The sequence below is a fragment of the Pezoporus occidentalis genome, unplaced genomic scaffold (assembly GCF_034315485.1).
Source record: "Pezoporus occidentalis ecotype Australia unplaced genomic scaffold, CSIRO_AGI_Poc_V1 ctg46, whole genome shotgun sequence".
NCBI classification, from domain to species: Eukaryota; Metazoa; Chordata; class Aves; order Psittaciformes; family Psittacidae; genus Pezoporus; species Pezoporus occidentalis.
The window spans coordinates 450407-469105 of record NW_026915791.1 but is presented as its reverse complement, the minus strand read 5'-3'; the positions used below and the strand labels follow the sequence as shown (position 1 = coordinate 469105).

Here is an 18699-nt window from a genome sequence, read left to right as displayed (position 1 = left end):
CGGCGGCGGCGGCGGCGGCGGCGGCGGCGGGAGGGCGGCGGGGAGCGGCGGCCGCCGCCGCCGGGAAGGATGCGGCTGCGGATCTACAAGCGCAAGGTGTTGCTGCTGGCGCTGGCGCTGACGGTGTGCGCGCTGGCGCTGTGGGGGACCGCCGGCGGCGGGCGGAGGCGGCAGCAGCAGCGGGGCGGTACCGGTACCACCGGGGAGCCGCCGCGGGTCAGCGAGCCGCCGCCGCGCCGCCCCGCCGCTAACGTCTCGGCTGCATCGCTGGCACTGCCGCTGCTCACCGAGAACGGGACGCTGAGTTACCGCTCGCTCGTTTACCGGCTGAACTTCGACCAGCCGGTGCGGAACGCCGGGCGCTTCCCGGCGCGGGCCGCCGCGGCGGACGTGGTGCTGGTGGTGCAGGTGCACGATCGAGCCGAGCACCTGCGGTTGTTGCTGGAGTCGCTGCGGCGGGCGGCGGGCGTGGAGAACGTGCTGCTGGTGCTGAGCCACGACCTGTGGGCTGAAGAGCTGAACCGGCTGGCGGCACGCGTGGACTTCTGCCCTGTCCTGCAGATATTCTTCCCCTTCAGCATCCAGCTCTACCCCCGCGAGTTCCCTGGCCACGACCCCCGCGACTGCCCCCGTGACGTGGGCAAGGCGGCAGCCCTGCGCCTGGGCTGCATCAACGCCGAGTACCCTGACTCCTTCGGGCACTACCGCGAAGCTCGCTTCTCCCAGACCAAGCACCACTGGTGGTGGAAGCTGCACTTCGTCTGGGAGCGGGTACGGGCGCTGCGGGAGCACACTGGGCCAGTCCTCTTCCTGGAAGAGGACCACTATCTAGCACCCGATTTTTACCACGTCCTCAAAAAGCTCTGGGCCCTGCGCGAGCGGGAGTGCCCAGAGTGCCAGATCGTCTCCCTGGGCACCTACAGCCCTATCCGCGGTGGCTTCGCCGGCCGAGCCGACAAAGTGGAGATGAAGACATGGAAGTCCACCGAGCACAACATGGGCATGGCCTTCAGCAGAGACACCTACCAGAAGCTCATCGAGTGCACAGATGCCTTCTGCACCTACGATGACTACAACTGGGACTGGACTCTGCAGCACTTGACTGTCTCTTGTCTTCCAAAGTTCTGGAAAGTGCTGGTTCCTGAGATCCCCAGGATTTTTCACACGGGGGATTGTGGCATGCACCACAAGAAATCCTGCAGACCATCCACCCAGAGTGCCAAAATCGACTCTCTCTTGAACAGCAACCAACAGTACCTGTTTCCTGAAACAATGAGTGTCAGTAAAAGGTACTCCATGGCTCCCCTTTCCCCTCACGTGAAAAATGGAGGCTGGGGAGATATTAGGGACCACGAACTCTGTAAAAGTTACCGCAGACTTCAGTGAGGATTGTTCTCACAGCCTTTTCTCTTTTTGAGTTGTTCCGTACTGTCTTTTCCAGGCACACGTGTATAAAAAGCATTTATGAGTTGGTTTCTGCTTTAATATGAATAAACATTCTTGTAAAAGGTGTCCCAAAATAGTAATCTTTCATGTTCGACAGCCACATTTTGGAAACAGGTTACCTGCTGCCGCCGGCTGCAGCCCTCACTCACAAATGACCGCTGCCACACTTACTGGGAGGAGGAGAAAACTTGTGTTTAGGCGCATCTTCCCTGATGCGTGAAGTGCTCTGTGATGGGTATCTTCCCTCAGCCAGGGCAGAGCTGGGGATGGTGACCCAGCCAGCATTCTTCTGCTGGCAGTACTCGCACTTCCTGCCATCCCCTTTTGCCCGTGTCCTGCTTTGGTTGCAACGTGTTGATGAATATATGAAGGAAAAACATAAATGTTTTTACTACAATGTAGATAAAGATATGATTTTTTTAGTTCTGCTGAAATAAAATTCCGTTGTTTTGTAATACCAGAGAAGTTTTTAATTCTCACAAGATGATGTCATCTCGTGGTGTTAGAAAGAACATTGGTGGGATGGGGGAGGGGTTGTTTTCTCTTTCATGCAGAGGGCTGAGTGCCTGCCATCACCCACTCTAGCAGTGTGCATTTCACTTCATTAACTTTTTAATGACTCTCACTAATTGAGGCAGAATAGAGGAACAACTGTGCAGCATGGCACCTCTTTTGTTTGGCTGAAAAGAAAGTTTGCTTTCAGTCAGCGACCGGTAAAAAAATAACTGTTGTATAATGGGAATGGTCTGAACCAGAGCTGCCAGTAAGGAACAGGCTTGAGCTGAGCTGCCACTAACCCTGAACACTTCCTCACCTGTTTAAGTCTAATGATGCAACTGCTTTCATGACATGCTGCTTTGACATGCAACTGGTAACAGTAGCACCTTTTCTGTAGAACAAAGTATCTTAGAGAAAGAAAACACTATGCTAAGGTGACAGACATGCAATATGCAGAGGTAGGGGTTTGTACTGAGAGATTGGGAGGGAGAAATAAAAGCATTTCTTTTCATTAGAGAAAATGGGGTTGTTGCTGTTTGGACTCTGGCTACAATGGCCACTTACAAATGGAAGGATGTGTAGCAACGATTTCCTTTTACCACCATTTATCACCTACTATATGGGCTGTGAATACATCCCTTATATGTCCAATTGAGAGAGAGCCAAGTTACCTGAAGTACTCCAAGTAGTGTGCAGGTATTTATTTTGACCACGATAAGATGCTCTTTTTTTGCAAGAGTAATTTAAGTACCATGATTTTGTACCAGCTTTGGCACTTGCCCCTTTTTCATAGCTTCAGAGAGTCAGGGCTGATGCCAGAAAAGCTGTGGCTGTGCCTCAGGCCCTCGACGACCCCCAAAAGGAACCTCATGACAGGGCTGATCCGGGCTAAGCTTAGCCCAGCAAACCACTTGTCCTCCTTCAGCTGCGCAGGAGCCATGCTGCTGCCCAGGGTAGGGCAGAGGCTTCTGGCAGCTGTGGTCTCTGCCAAGCTTAGGAGAGTAAAGCTTATACCATATACCCCCACTGCAAGCACTCGCATCTAACAGAGAAATGTAAGGGTGAACTCCAGAGCAGCTGTGAAACAAGTCAAATTGAACTTTCTTCTAAAGCATGTTTGTGTCCTCTACAACTCAAAAGAACACAGAAGTTATTTCAGAGGTAGTGAGAAAGGGAACTGAAAGTTTATTACTAGATCTGTTCCTTTCTTCAGAGAGGTGAATCAGCAAACAGCATGCTGAAGCTCTTGGGGAACTGTTTTTAAAAAGTAATCGGGATAAAAATGCCTTTTACAAATTGTAAATATTTTGTAGCAGATGTACAACAAAAAAGGCTGCTTTTACTGTGCAGCTGAATTTGCTAGCTTGACAGACTGGAGTAGGTGCTGTGGATCTAAAGTAACACACTAGGATGGAATACACTATAAATGCTGGTTATTTCTCAGAGACTAGTTAGAACTTCTCTGTGTAATTAGAAATTTCAGCTCCTTGCTACAAATCACTGCAAATCTAATCCTGCAGTTATCACAAAAAGGTTTGAAAAATTATGACTACTGCTCATTTCTGTGTGGATTAAACACAGCAAATCCTGAGGGAGCCGTTAAAAGGAGAATATATACAAATGCTCCCTGTAATGCAGCAAGAGACTAAGAAAGGTATGTAAACATTAAGATGCATTTTTCTTCCCCAAGCTCATATTCATCTTCAACTGCACCCTTCTGGTTAAGTAAAACTATTTCAGCCCATACATAAGAAAACTCAGACCTACTAACTTCACAAATTATTAACAATACAGGTATTCCCTGTCAACATGTAAACAAAACAGTTTGAGTAGGAACCCATGTTCTACTCTTGGTCCTGAAGTCATAAACCAACCTGTGGAAGTCACAGTAAAGCAGTGAACAACAGAAGGAAATCCTAAAATAATTCAACTAGTCTAATTCATACAGCAAAGAATTCTGGAAGGTGACCGGGCAGTGCGTTACGTGATCCCTGATGATCTGCACACTCCCATCCTGCGTGCTCACTTCTCGCAGAAGCGGGGAGACTGCTCTGCTGTCCGAGCTGTGCTGGTCCCCCTGCGCTGACCCTGCAGGAGTAGCCACTTCATCCCCTTCGCCTCCCGCCTGCTCCTCCCGCAGAAGGCCTGCTTGTTTTTCAGAGCTTGCAGCCACAGCCCTTTCATCTGCAATGGCAGCACTTTCTAAATCTGGTTGCTTTCTCCTAGATTCGCCAGGAATCGCTGAACTGGTGTCAGAAGGTTCATGCTGCAAACAATGGTGTGAACTACAACCTACTTTTCCTATTGTTTCAGCAAAAGATGTGGAAATTTTGTTAGTTTCTGCAGCACGTTCTCCCTCAACTGTGTCAGCGGCAGTACAGTTTGTTTCTGCCTTTGTTTGGGGGTAGTCGCCATTTGTCTTTTCATCAAGCTCTCCTCCTGAGCTGCTATGCATTTCTTCTTTTCCATCACATTCAGAATGGACTGTTTCCTGCGGCTGTCAAGAAAACAAATGAATTGGTTTATAGTTGAAACAGACTGGGCACACAAAATTGCTGTAAAGACAGGCTAAGACACTTGTTTCTCCAACATCTACTTCCAGAAAGCCAAGTCAGGACAGTGCTGAGGTTTTCCTGATCCTGTACCGCTCATGGGAACAAGTGGCAAGGAGGTTGGTTGCCTCCCAAGTGTTTCCTCTGCAATAGGAAATGCTGCTGGGCAGCTGCCAAGTGACCACAGCCTCCATTGCAATTAGCAGCGGGGAAGACTAGCCAGTCACCACACCCAGGCTGTTTTCAACAGCTCAGGAGCCAGAAAATCAGCCAAGGAATCTAAACTCTCATTGCAAGAAATGGGCTCTAACCTTGCAATTAGGGAAGTTGTCACGTCGCACGTAAAAGGTGTAACTAGAAAGTCTTTCTCAATTGGCCTAAGCAAGTTAATCCAGGAATTGCTGCGGTTTGCCTCAGGAGAGTATGAACTGTGAGACCTGGTGCTGTCTAAGGAACAGCCAATTTCACCTTTAGGTACTGACTGCTTTATCAAAAAAAAAAAAAAAAGTTGGTAACTTGTACGTCCCCATCCATGGACAGGCAGGATCAGCCAGGAATCTGTCCAGGAGCAGCTGGATTCATGGATTCAAAGACTGAGTCACTTTCTCACACACCCAACCCTTTCTGACCCCACTCTAGCAAGAAGAGAAAGAAACACTAGGTAAGTCATTCTCATCAGTGGATGATTCTCCCACAGGAAGATGTGATGATTTATGGTAACTTAGCTTCCCTTTCTTAGGTGCCAAAACATAACACATCTGCCCTCCAACAATTTGAACTTTTAATGTACAGTCCACACTAGCTAATGTAAGCTGGACCCAGTATCTTTAGGGTAAATTCCTTGGTCCTCCAGCTCAGTTCCACAGGTAACATTTGTCATCTTAACTTGCTTTCCAAGAAGCCATCTACACATTAACTGTATCTGCAGTCTCCAGTTTATCGACACAGTAGTGATCTGATTGTCCCTGCATATTACCTTTAAGAAGAGTTTTAAATTTACTTCTGATGCAGTATCTATCAAGAAATCCTACCTGATTTGGGGGTTTTACCTCCTTACAAAAACTAATGTTTTATTTTCTTCATCTGTCCATCTCCTGTATTGCAAAGGGACATAATTTTAATCCTGTGACAGACTTCAGAAGCAGACTGCCTTGCAGCCTTTACCCAGACAGGGTGATTGAGGAAGAAGGGTAGCCTGAATGAGACCTTAAACATTACAAGTAGCGAATTTGAGACCAATGATTAACATATTTAGTTATCTACACTACAGGAAACCACCAAACTGTTGGACCAAATAAAGATAACAAAACACAGTTCTTCTCAGACAAAATCCTCAATGTTTTCCCTACCTGTGTGACAAGGCAGAGTGAAGCAGTGGCTGTGACTGAGTACCCTCTGTACAGCCATTCTGTTTCACACTCCCAGCAGCCAGATTCTCTGCTTCTCCACTCCTTCCTGACACCAAGTCCCTCTGGGTATGTTCATTTCTGATTACCAGACACTCAGGTGGGATGCTCTAACCATGGGCTCCAGTACATGTGCTCAAACTCTTGGGTACTTGAAGGATGTGGATTATTCACTTCTTCATTTCCATTTTAAGAACATTATGGCTTTTATTCTGATGACATCTGCCATGATTTGTTTGCAGCATGCTGTCATCAGCTCTGACCTGGAAGCACCTGGGGCCCCTCTGAATGAGGGATACTAGGTACTTAGTAATTTTTTTTTTTCTTTTAATAGCAATGAGAGATCTAGTGTGTGCATGCCATGCTGTATTCCTGCAAGGAGAAAGCACTGTCTTTAGCAACTGTATCACAGTTCTCCATCTTCCAAATGAAATACAAGAAATTTCAATCCCTTGGTCACATTAAATGGCACAAATGTGAACCTATGCTTCTAAAAGCTGGCATTTTATACTTGCAAATACACCCCACTCTACGGTCTTCCCTGCTGTATCAAGACAAAACAGGAGCAAAGCTGCTTTGGCCAGACTTCAGATCATCTTGCTGAAGTACATAAATCAGTGAGTGAGCAATATGTACTACTGCTGGAAAGATCCTTACCGTCAACCTGATTTGAATTCTGTCCTCCGTAACATCAAGCACTTCAATTAATGGCTGGCTTTCTGGTGCTGATTGGAAGCAAAAGGAAGGGCATGAAACAGTGCCTAGAAATCCATCAATGTTTTCTTCACTGACAAACCATCTTTCCTAAAGAAAAGAAAGAGCAGGTTGTGTTCTTTTCATACTCTACTTCAGCAATATTGGAGCAAGAAACTTGCTCCAGACAAAGGCAGGATACTGATTCACAGTACCAATTTCACAGCACACTCATGTCTCATTAGAGAAATTCTAAATCAGACATTCAGAAGTAACAGGTTGAAATGAATTGAGGACCAGTGCTTAGCTCATTTCAATTTAAAGTATGGAACTGTGTCATTACAAAGATTAAAAAAAAACATGTTTTTTCTCTCTTTCAGTATGTGACTAATATACAGATTTAGACTCCCTCTGAGAAACTGTTTGCACCAACACTGTTCCGCTGTCCTTACCTGTCTTAACATCAGGAAGGCTTTTATGGATTTGTTTCAGTGCTTTACTTTAGGAAAATGCAAACACCTCTTTGGACTGTCACTGCAGAATCTTTGAACCCTCAGACTTCAAGATCAGGCCTTCTAAAGCAAAAGCTATGAAACAAGTATGGCTATATCCATTTCGCATCCATCCATGGAGGCTTCTCAGATCTCCATTTTGGCAAGCATAAACACCAGTTAGAAGAAACAGAGAAGTATCCACAGTTAAAGACAACTGTCTGGGACCTGTTTTGAGGCTGTTATTATGCAGTTCACAAACAATGTGAAACGTGTTGCTCCAGGTTTAAAGATTTAAATCAGTTGCAGGTAATTAAAGGTCCTAAAATATATCCTGGAGGTTCTCTTTCATAAGAACTGCAGAGCTTTCCTTGTCCTCATAGTCTTCCTAAATCATCTGCTGTAGGCTGCAGGCAAGGACAGATATCGTCACAATAAAAATGGTCTAACCCAGAGGACTGTTGTTATGTTCTGTGAATTAGCTTTCCTGTTTAACAATGAACTGTTTAATTGTAAATAGCAAAGGAAAGTTGCAAACCTTCTACTTTAAGTCATACTTTTAAATTTCTCAGTCCAGTTCTACCTTCTTGTCAACTCAATGAGAGTTAAATTCAATTATCACTGACATCTTGTGGACTACGAAGCAAGAAGGCAGTTCTGCACTGTTTTCACCCCCTGTGAATGTAGCCTTATGCACAGCCAGATGCCGCACTGTATCTAGTGTACAAAATTTAACTCTCATTTTGAAAACAAATTATGTATAGCAAAAAAATAAAACAGCATCCTATTTTTTTCACTATTTAAATCAGAAGTCAGAAAATTGTAACATACCTATTGCGGGTTTTCAAAACCAGAGGACTGAATTTTTTTTCTATCCAGAAAAAATTACAATCCAGGCAAACATCCAACATCTGATGCTGAAACAGTCTGTAGAAAGATTAAACTACAGCAGGGCTGCTCTGACAGGAAACCCTCTAGTAACATACCTACTTCTTGCATTTTTGTACCCAAAGCCTAAAGTACTTACTCCCTCATGTTGCATCTTTTCCTGCCTGCCAGAGAGGGACCCTGCCAAGCTTTAGGCTTGTAGAAATACTCTGCAGCATTCAAGAGGTGTAAGAGTAACGAAAGAAGGCAAGGGAGTACAGACACAAAACTCTGTGCAGCCCTGAAATTCCCACAGGCTCATGAACCAGACCTTGGGCAAGGCCTTGGCCAGCACAGGAGATATATTTCTACCTCTGCCAAGAACCACTTTGCCCACGCACCACACAGAGAATAGTTCAACTTCCCTTCTGTGGGGTTTCTGGCATGCTGCTGGGTGTGATGGTGGTTCAGCCCATCCCGGTATCCTGCCTTTGCTTGGAAGTAAAGTGCAGCAAAGCATCCTCTGCTCCAGCATGACAGCTCTCCTCACCCAGCAAAGAAACCGAAGTCACCTTTAACTGACACCTCCACTCCTTCACACTCCACGTTTTCATTTTAACAGCAAGAACATTTTCCTAAAAGCTGGAGACTCTCAATTTGAGTGAGGACGAAAAAAGAAACCAGTGTTTGTCACTGTTTTCTCCTCCAAAATAACTGCTACAAGATCTCCACATCTCAACACCCCTTTAAGAAATGGACCTCTGTGGGTTTTGGATCTCAGCAATCTTGCTCGATTCTATGCTTTCTCCCAGACTGCTGACTGTGAGCAAGTCTCTTTGCCTCCATTCTTCTGGTATAAAATGGAAGAAAAAAATCTTTTTTTTCCCTCTGAACCTGCATTTGCTTTGTCTAGTGAGAGCATAAGCCTTTTGTGAAAGGACTTTTACTGTGCATTTGTGCTCTTAAAGTTGGTGCCTGACCTTGCTCATGTCCATAAGCAGACTAACAATAAAAAGAAATCACAGGTACAGGAATCAGGAGAGGAGATGCTTGAAAAGCCAACAGGTAATGAAAAGTTTTCTGTTATGTCAGATTATCACAAATCACATCCTTAGATTGCTTTGCCTGAAGCAACTTTAACCACAGGGTCACCTCCTGTGAGATGCTGTAGAGCTGTTGCCTCCAAAGTCATTGCCGTGGAGAAACAGCAGCAGAGGCAAAGGGAGCACACTGCCAAGGGGCTCAGCACCCAGCATTCCAAGAAACGCAGGGATAGTTTCATGGAAGCATTTCTGAAATAGCAGGCGACTGTTTATATGCACCAAAGCGGAGATACAATGAAGAAAACTGGGAGGGCCCTTACAAGTGAATGTGAGATTGACAGTTCCATATATAAAACTGGGAGGACCCTTACGAGTGAATGTGAGATTGACAGTTCCATATATAAACTGCTTCCCTGGTCAGGGGTGTGAAGTACCAGCACTGCCAGTGAACCCTGGCTATGAGAGTGGCAATAAATATGACTTTGCACTTAGGCCACGAACCAAATAAATCTTTCTGAAGGTTTATTCCCTGATTAACACCAAAATAATTTGCTTTCTTCACAGAAAATACTGTTAAAAAAAAACTGAATGGAAGGTCTATTGATCAGCATTTTACACAGGGATGAAAAGTTAACAGCTTGTGACAATGTTCCTATCATTTTGGCTAATTACTAATAAAACAATCTTACCAGGTTTCATACCAACTCAACACCATATTCCCAGAGCACTACACTTACATTTCAAGTAAGTATTTAAAATTTTATCACAGCACTACCCAGTGACCTGCCATAAATCATGGTACCTTGCACTGTACACACAAGCCCAAGCAGTGCTGTTTGTTGTCAATATAACGATTATCATTAGCCTGTTCAGTCAGCCAGCAACTGTAATTCAGACTTTGCATTCATGGGAAGTATACGCTAAGGCATTTATATTACTGCAGATGTTATCAAAGCACAGACCTTGAAAAACATGATTCAGGAATTTATTTTAAAGCCTGTTTGCTCTGGCCTGAAAGAGCAGCAGAGGACACCCATCTGCAGATGATTTCAACGACCTCTAAAATAATTCTTCAGTTTAAACAGTTTATTTTCTGATATTTATGGTACTTTCTTAGCAACTCAGAATTAAATTTGGTTTTCCCTGCACATACTGTCATCTGCTGTTTGGTACACATTCATTTTTCCCTGTGACTAAACTGAGACCAAATTAACATAAATGTTAGCAGGAAAGACTTTGGTTTCTAGAACACTTCATCACTCAAAACCATCACTGTATCGCACAGCACTGACAACGCAGAGCAGCAGCAACACTGGCAGGCACAGCACAAAGCCAGTCCCCCATAGCTGCCCTTCTCAAAGACTTTGTTTGCATTACTTTATCTAAACTTGTAGCCAGTTACCATCCAAAGTTACTTCCCACACAGGCTGCAACAGTTTTAAAAGTGAGACAGATTTCAGGCTGAAATTATTTGCATGTATTCTGTAATGAGAATCTCATGCGAATAGGAAAAGGGACTTGGATCTATGGATCTCCTGGCTTCTCACTTCTTAGGGTCCCATTGTAACCAGCTCGACATGAAAATTGGAAGTTCAAAGTTTTGGTGAATAAAAGTACCTGTCCTGGGGGTGAAAATTTTTATAAGGTATTCATACAGATTAAATAGCTCAAAAGAAGCTTTCATGAGCTTAATCAGTAGGTTAATAATGTGTCCTTACATAACTGTTTCATGTAAGAACATTATTCCCATAATGCATCTACCAATTAAAGGCTATTCAGAAATTAGGTTTTTTTATAGCAGAAGCAAACTGATTACATTTCCTAATGTAGTTTGGGAAAGAGATTACTTTGAAAAATATCAAACAATAAATTTGTTCTGTTCTCCTTTTCTGTCCTTCTCTGACCTCCCAAAGAGCATGCCAAGATTCCTGAAACACTGAGCACAGAATAAACTGAATCAAAAATAAGCTGTTGTAGGATTAAGCACTACAGTCCTAGTTTCTAGCATCATCTTCTAAGAAGTGATCCCTAACTATTATTAACTCTTTATAGTAGCTTGGGAACCCTGACTTTCAAAGAAAGCATGTAACACAACTCAAAATAGTTTGGAAATAAGGTCAAAGCCTAAATGCAGCAGTACAGTTACTGGGACGGCCCCAGCCCACTGAGATCCAGCACCCCTATTTGGACTGTGAGTGTGCCACAGTATCCATTCAGCTCTCTAGTACAGAGTTCTCCTTGAAAGGTGGCATAGGCTTAAAATGTGTGTTTAATACTTCCAAACACAGCTCTCTCAGTGTCATGCTTGGCTGACTCTCAAACCAAGAAATACATTTATTCACAAGAGCTCTAATTCTGAGATCACCAAGCAAAAGAACAGCTGCAGCATGGCCCCAGGCAGTGGAGAACATCTAGCCCATGGCCTTTTCCACATGCTCCCAGCACTAGGAGCAACACTGCTTTGCTACCTGCAGCCTCACCTAGATGATTTCTATTCCAGGGAATACGTGGCCTCTCAGCTCCCTCATGCCAAGTGCATGTCCGATATAGCTGGAAAGACAGGATCTGTCTGAGAGCAAAATAACTGACAGCACATACAAGACATACAAATCAGAGGGCTGGAGCACCTCTGCTATGGAGACAGGCTGAGAGAGCTGGGCTTGTTCAGCCTGGGGAAGAGAAGGTTCTGGGGAGACCTTAGAGCAGTTTCCAGTGCCTGAAGGGGCCTAAAAGAAAGCCTGACAGGGCTTTGTACAAGGGCATGGAGTAACAGGACAAGGAGAAATGGCTTTAAACTGACAGAAGGCAGATTTAGATTAGATATTAGGAAGAAGTTCTTCGCTGTGAGGGTAGTGAGGCACTGAGGCTGCCCAGAGAAGCTGTGGCTACCCAACACCTAGAAGCGTTCAAGGTCAGGTTGGACAGGGCTTGGAGCAACCTGGTCTAGTTGAAGGTGTCACTGCCTGTGGCAGGGGTTAGAACTGGATGATCTTTAAAGTCCCTTCCAACCCAAGCCATTCTAGGATTCTATGATTCCATGAAATACCATATATTCAATGAGATAACAAGGATTAATTACAAAGCCTGACAATCTCTCTGCTGTAAATACAACTAAAAATAATACTGTTCCCATGGGGTTTTGTATAAACAGGTCATAGCAGGTATTTGTCTCACAGGAGCACACCTATTGCCAAAGCAGAACACAGAAGTCCAGGGGTTAGAAAACAACACGTGGCAGTAGGTGTGTGCAGTGAGCAGAGGTCACAGGGAGGGAAGGCTTGTTATTTACCTCTGCTTTCTGAAAGAAAAAGCAAGACCTTCAAAATGATCTCCTTCACAAGGCACCAGTGGCTGTGCCAAGCAGAAAAATCACACCTCTTTTTTCACGTTCAGTAACATGCCCTTCTAAAACATTCGCCATGAAGACATCAACATTCACATGGAAGTTAAGCAAAGCTTTCATATGGCTGTGCGATTCCCTCCCAGATATCTCTGTTAAGCAATCCTTGCAAATGGCTTAACTCATGCTTGGTTCAAACCATGAACTAATCAGGAATGCTTAGTATAATGTTTTTCATACTGTAAACGTTAAAAAAACATCAGTGTGTGGTAAAGCAGAGGAAACACTGCTGCCTGCTGTCCTCTGGAGACCCTTGGGGTTTATGTGAGTCAAATTTTAATATTCTCCATAGCAGAACATGGGCTTTTATTACAAAAGGGAAGGACTGGCCGCAGCAATTCTCTCCCCAGAAAGAGGTATCCCAAGAGGGAAGCACTGATCAGGAAAATGAGTACACATCTTCTGAACAAACTCATTTCAGGCCACTGAGAAGGGCAGGAAAGGTGTGGATCAGCATGAAAGAGAATTATTACTTTAACCAATGCTTTTCTAATCACAAGAAAATAAGCACACATCACCCCAAAACTGCAGGCAGAATTCATTATCTAGCAAATGTGTTTCACATGTTAGTATAATTGAACCTCCAAGTCTCAGTAGTTCAGATACACCCACCAGAAAACTGGATTTTATTTCTGTTAAGAATTGAGCATTTAACCCCAGGAGACCAAACATTAAAAGACAGTACTTTACGAAGGCATGATTTCTGTAATTGCCCAACTCTAGCTCTGGCATAAACCAGGACATTCTGGAACATGTTGTTCTCAGAAGCCTTGCCTGGCAGGCTCACAGATTTTATTAATGGTTTTTTAACTCTCAACCATTCTTTTTCATCATTTACTCGCCAGGCTCTGTTGTCTTAAAATGAAGGGGAACTCTCTGATGCAGAAGTTACCTAGCCTGAGCTCCCAGGATTTAAACAAATAGAAGCAAAAGATGTAAAAAATATTAGTGGATGAACCACAATGAGGAGTAACAGTGTGATTCAGGCAGTGAGGAAGCTGGGCAGCTTCCTCACATCATGAGTCCCCATTCCCCTGGAAAAAACAGGGCAAGCCTTGCAGAAAGATCACTGCTATATGGTCCCTGGTACAGCAATTGAGCACAAGGCCAGTGACAAGATAACAGTGAAATACGTGACCCTGGTCAACAAAGTTCCAAGTAGCAAAATCTTTATTTTTATAAGATTTCTGCTGACCATAACAAGTGTTTGGACATTTAGACAAGGAGTGAAACTATTCAAAGAGAAGGAGAAGCCATGGCTTCAACCACTGCTAAGAAGTTAGGGCTAAGAGTCAGCAGAGAGCTGACTATCTATTCTATGGGAAAGCAGTAAAACCAAAGCAATATCAAGACATATCAAATATAGGACCACTGTAATGACACATAGTCCAGGGAGAACTGTTGCACTGTATAAAGACTTGCTGAAAATAAGCACTTGCCAGTGTGGGAATGCAGACTACTCAGCATCTGTGGAAACCAAGCTCTAAATATATCACCTTTCAGCACAGGGATTCAATCGTATCTGACTACAAAAGGAAAACCACTCCTTGAAATGCTCTTTCAAGAATGGTGTCCTAAGGACAAGATCAATTCATTCTTCTATCACTATCTATCAGACCAATTTCCAACAAGAAAAGAGGCCAGTGCCATAACAGGAACACCACAAGCATGCCAGGCAGGGCTGTGCAATTACCAGCACCATTATCATACATGTCAATCTGGGCAGAGGCACACAGACAATCAAAATCAAGCAATAGGCACTACAGCGCAACCCAGGAAGGAGGCTGCCAACAAGATGCTTTCTGCTTCTGCAGAGAACACTAATCCTAACACACTTCCCTGGCCCTTTGGCAAGTTAATGGGGGATAGTTGTGCAAGCAGCCTAACAGGGAACTGTAATAGCCACTTTGGCATGAGCTGTTGCCGAGTTGGATGGATTTCTGAACTAAACCAGCAATGAATCTGACCCATGAAACAACACAGAAACCCTTGGGCTCCAACTTCCCAGAAGAAAGAAGAGTAGGATTTTCATATCTGTAAAAATCACAGGCCTCTTCTTTCACCACACACTACCCTCTGGCAATGCTACTGTGTCAGAAGTGGTGACAAAAAAGCAGACAGCAGCATGGTCACAAGGTGCAGGATAAAATTCCTGCTCGCTGAGGCCACCAAAAGCTCCCTGAAGTGATTAAAGAGGGCGCTGTTACTTTGTGTGTTCCTAAAACACTCTTCCTACGACTGATGCAAATCCTTGCACACCTCCATGCAAAAACCCTAGCTCCGATTCAAAGAGAGACTCAAAGCAGAAAAGCACCAAAGATGACAGCACACAAATTGAAGAAATCAACCTAAGTAGAAAAGAAGCTACCACAAGCAAATAGTTAATGGTCAGAAGACAGCACATAATAGTCGTTCTAATTAAATATTAATTTTTCTCACTTCACTCTGAGTGAATGCAGCTATCAGTGCTGGCACAGGCACTTTTGGGAAACAGCATAGTTAAAAAAAGGCAAACAGAACAAATTATTTCAGATTATTTCAGCTGCTTTAATTTGCAGGCCTGGCATCCAAAAGGACTGTATGCCAGAAAAAAAATCAATCTTTTTTAGCCTGCTACATGAATGAATGGCTTTGAGGTCCATGACTAATGCCTCCTACTACTCCACCCAAAACATTCTGCAATATATAATAAATTCAGCACATTCAAAGATGTGTTTAACATCTTTGGTATGTTAATATTGACCAAAATCTCATTACTGAATGGCCTTTTAACAACTTTCAATCAAAAGATGTTCCCCACTCATCATAAGAAATGCACATACCAAATACTTCCAATCATTAGACTGAGATCAAAGGGTGCAGGAATGTCTATCAATCACAGGGCTAAAGATACTGCAGCAGAATTTCCTGTTCCCAAACTGACTTCTCAGATCCCCACACAGAGTCACAGAAAGCAACTTCTCTTAAAACCTGCATTTAAATCTGCACACCATAAAACAACAAGGAAGTGCACGGGTAGGCACCATGGCACATGATGAAAGATATTCTGACTATCTGAAAAGGTGGATAAATCACCCGTATAGTGGATAAATACCTCATGCCTTCTTAACCTATACAAAAAACAGGCAGTAGTTTTCATGGTGGCTAATTTGATGTCACATTGGCACCCAGTACTTGATCACACCATTTCACAGTAGTGCTGACTATTTCGTGGCCCCACTTGCATGGACTTGCAGGCTCCTGCTCTGGTAAAAGTGGAGGAGATGCACGGTAAACAGTTCAGCATAGGTGGTTCTCAATAAATTCATAATCATTGACACAAAAATTATCAGCTCCTCCTTCAAAGGGTTTGCTACTACAGGAAAGGTATGCAGCCTGGTAAATGGGAAATAAAATGTGAAGATTCAGGTGCATAACCACTAATTGGATAAATATCTTTCAGTATCACATGGTACTTTCTAATTGTAGGGATGGAGCAACTGAGATACTCCAAGCCCCCATCCCAGTGTATATACTTTAAGCTGCCAGTTTTCTGTAATTGCACTCCCACAGTATGTGATCCAAACTGCAAAGGATTTTGTTGCTCTAAAATAAAGACAAACTCCAGATCACACAGCTGAAAGGTTACACAAGATTTGTGCAGTCTTAATCCTTGCTCGTGATAAGATGCTTGAAACTCTGAGTTTACAGAATAATGTAGTTCTTCACAAAACTTGTGTGAGCACTTCTTGACAGTGAAAGTACCACAAGTTGAGCACCCCTTTACTGGGACACTGCCAGTTTGCAGCAGGCAGTTGGCCACATGCAGCAGATGCATTGACCTCCTCCCACTACAGGCAGCATCACTGCCCAACAACAACGCATAAAATCATAAAACATCTAAATTAGAATCATATTCAGGCTGGTAAGAAGAAGGTGAAGAACTAGACCAGCAAATGGCAATCAACAGCAACTGTTGCTGTTTGCTGTACTACTCTGGTTGAATTAAACGGAGTTCTGTCCCGCGCAGAGTGTACAGCCACAGGTACACTCCACTCTCACACATCTGCATTTCATGACACTGTATGCATGTGTGTGTACATCTGGTGTATTATAAACATCTCCTTGCTTCATGTGAATAAGCTGCATAAGCAATTTATATGGCTGTAAAAGCTAACACTAAGGACGTAGGGCAGGCTCCATTTTCACTCATCATCAGAAGTTACAGTGTAACAGTATGCTAGATATTGGAAGAGACCTCAAAAGATCATCTAGTCCAATCCCCCTGAGTCCAATTCCTAAATTCCCTTAGGAAAAAAGAAAAAAAAAGCACAGGAGGTTGAAATCAGTGCTGTCAGCTCTGTGATGTGACCTTTGTACTGTTCATACAAGACTAGCATTAATTAGGTCATTCCACTTACATCCGGTAGCAGCTCCCTGAGGGAAGCAGTTTCCGCCACTACCAACTTCTGAACTCAGACCAATAACCTAATGCCTTCCTAAGACATCATTCACAAACAAATCCAAACAACAGAAGTCACATACCGCAGCAAAGCGGTGGAACTCAGGGGAATGTGACACGCCAACCCTGCCATTTTGAAGCCATTACCTGCAGAGTGGAGGCTTCAAGGCCGAAGCTGAACTTCTCCCAGAGCCCAGTGCTGTCAGGGGCCTTGGTGAGCACAAAGGCAGCGTTGTGGGCAGACACGTTAACGCTGGTCTCAGTGGACGCCAGCTTGTTTTCAGGTGGAAACTGTAAGAAGAGGGCATAGGAACCAGTCTCACTGGAGAAGTGGAGGCTGTAGTGGTTCGTGCCCACGTCCTCGCTGAGGCTCTGGGGCTTGATGCAGGGCACATGCACGAGCAGGGTAAGGGAGGTCTCATCCTGCCGGCACTGGAAGGGAGGGCACAGGGCAGCCTCAGGGCTGCCGGAGTCCCGGGGAAGAGCCATCTCGTTAGGGATGCCCTTCACGGTCAGCAGGGCCGGGTTCCCGGGAAGGCACAGAGAGGCGTCCTCATCAAGGCCGCAGGTCACAGCCTGCTCGGGGCTGGAGCACAGAGCAGGAGAAGCGGCGCCGGAGCGGGGTGGTGACAGGTCGCCACCGGCGGGTGGATCGGCGGGCTCCCCGCCGTCGCACATGCTCTGGACCGTGCCGCCGCTGCCGCCTGGGGTAGAAGCCGCCCCCCCGCCCGCCTCGGCACTCGGTTCGGCCTTCTCCACCCGCTCCCCGCCCAGCTCTAGCGGCTCCCGTGGGCCGGGCTGCGGTACCACGGGCAACGTGATCACGAGCTGCCGCTGGGCCTTGTTAAAGGCGGCGCTCCCGCGGCTCTCGTCTACGTCGTAAGGGAGGCGGAGGCGAAGGCGGTAGGCGGGACGCTGCGAGTCGAGGCGCAGCTCCCGGCCGCAGATGTTCAGGTCTGCCTGGGCGGCGGACCGCAGCAGCGGAAGCTCCACCGTCACTACCAGCTCCCGTGGCACCGGGCTGGGCGCCGAGTCGCGGCTATACCGATAGTGTTGCAGGTCCACGTAGGAGCGGTGGCGGATGCTCCAGCGCGGCGTGGTGGGGCCAGGAGGCCGTGCCGGCGGCGGGGGGGCGGCTGGCGGCGGGGCGGCGGCTGCAGCGGGCGGGAAAGGGAAGTGCGGCAGTGGAGAGTCACCGTCGTCAGGCTGTGGCGGGGCGCCTCCGGGCAGTGGGGTGCGAATGACGGGCACCTGCGGGACGCCCTTGTACTTGGTGCCGCGGAGGACGACGGCGTTGGCGCGGTCGAGCTCCACGGAGCAGTGGCGCTCCACAGCATCCAGCGCCGTGTCGCTGAGCAGGCGGCGGAAGCGGGCGTTGCGGGCGGCCAGGCGGAGCGCCGCCGGGTGGAAAACCACGTCGTAGACCAGACGGCGCTGGCCCCCGCGGCTCAGCTCCTCGCGACCCGGAGCCAGACTGTAGGGAAGGGCCCAGCGGTGGCCGCCGTCCTCGGCTCGGGCCTGCGGCGCCCCGACGTGCGGGTTGCTGCAGACGTTGAGGTAGCAGCGGCGGGAGCCGGCCTGGCTGGTGCGCAGCACGTAGCCCGCCTCAGGGTGGATGAAGCGCACCTCCATGCCGCGCTCCCGCTCCAGGGCCGTCACCTCCTCCTCGTACAGCCGACGCTGCTCTGGGTCGGCCAGCTCCGCCGTGTACTCGGCGAACAGCGCCCGGAACTTCTCGTCGCGGAAGGCCCGCTGGAGCCGCTCCACCTCCTCGGCACTGAGCTCCAGTTCCTCCAGCAGCCCTGCGCCTGCCATGGCTCCGACCCGGTCCGGCCCAGCAGCTCTCGTTAATGTGGAGATAC

At 46.3% G+C, this 18699-nt stretch overlaps 2 protein-coding genes across 3 annotated transcripts; one reads left to right on the top strand and one right to left on the bottom strand.

Annotated features, from left to right (window-relative positions):
- Window positions 1–1512, top strand: MGAT2 (alpha-1,6-mannosyl-glycoprotein 2-beta-N-acetylglucosaminyltransferase). Its single transcript, XM_062635600.1, has one exon. It carries the CDS (start codon window positions 70–72, stop codon window positions 1384–1386), a length of 1317 nt encoding a protein of 438 aa, XP_062491584.1. The 5' UTR covers window positions 1–69; the 3' UTR covers window positions 1387–1512.
- Window positions 1513–3106: 1594 nt separating this feature from the next.
- DNAAF2 (dynein axonemal assembly factor 2) lies at window positions 3107–18690 on the bottom strand. Of its 2 annotated transcripts, XM_062635597.1 has the most exons (4): window positions 17645–18690; window positions 16985–17128; window positions 6560–6706; window positions 3107–4441 (listed from the first exon to the last, which is right to left on the bottom strand). In XM_062635597.1, the coding sequence occupies exons 1-4, from the start codon at window positions 18650–18652 to the stop codon at window positions 3875–3877; spliced, it is 1866 nt and encodes a 621-aa protein (XP_062491581.1). In that variant the 5' UTR covers window positions 18653–18690; the 3' UTR covers window positions 3107–3874. The 2 variants fall into 2 exon arrangements, with proteins under 2 accessions (XP_062491581.1, XP_062491580.1); XM_062635596.1 differs by having other exon boundaries at window positions 16985–18690.
- Between the last annotated feature and the right edge of the window lie 9 nt (window positions 18691–18699).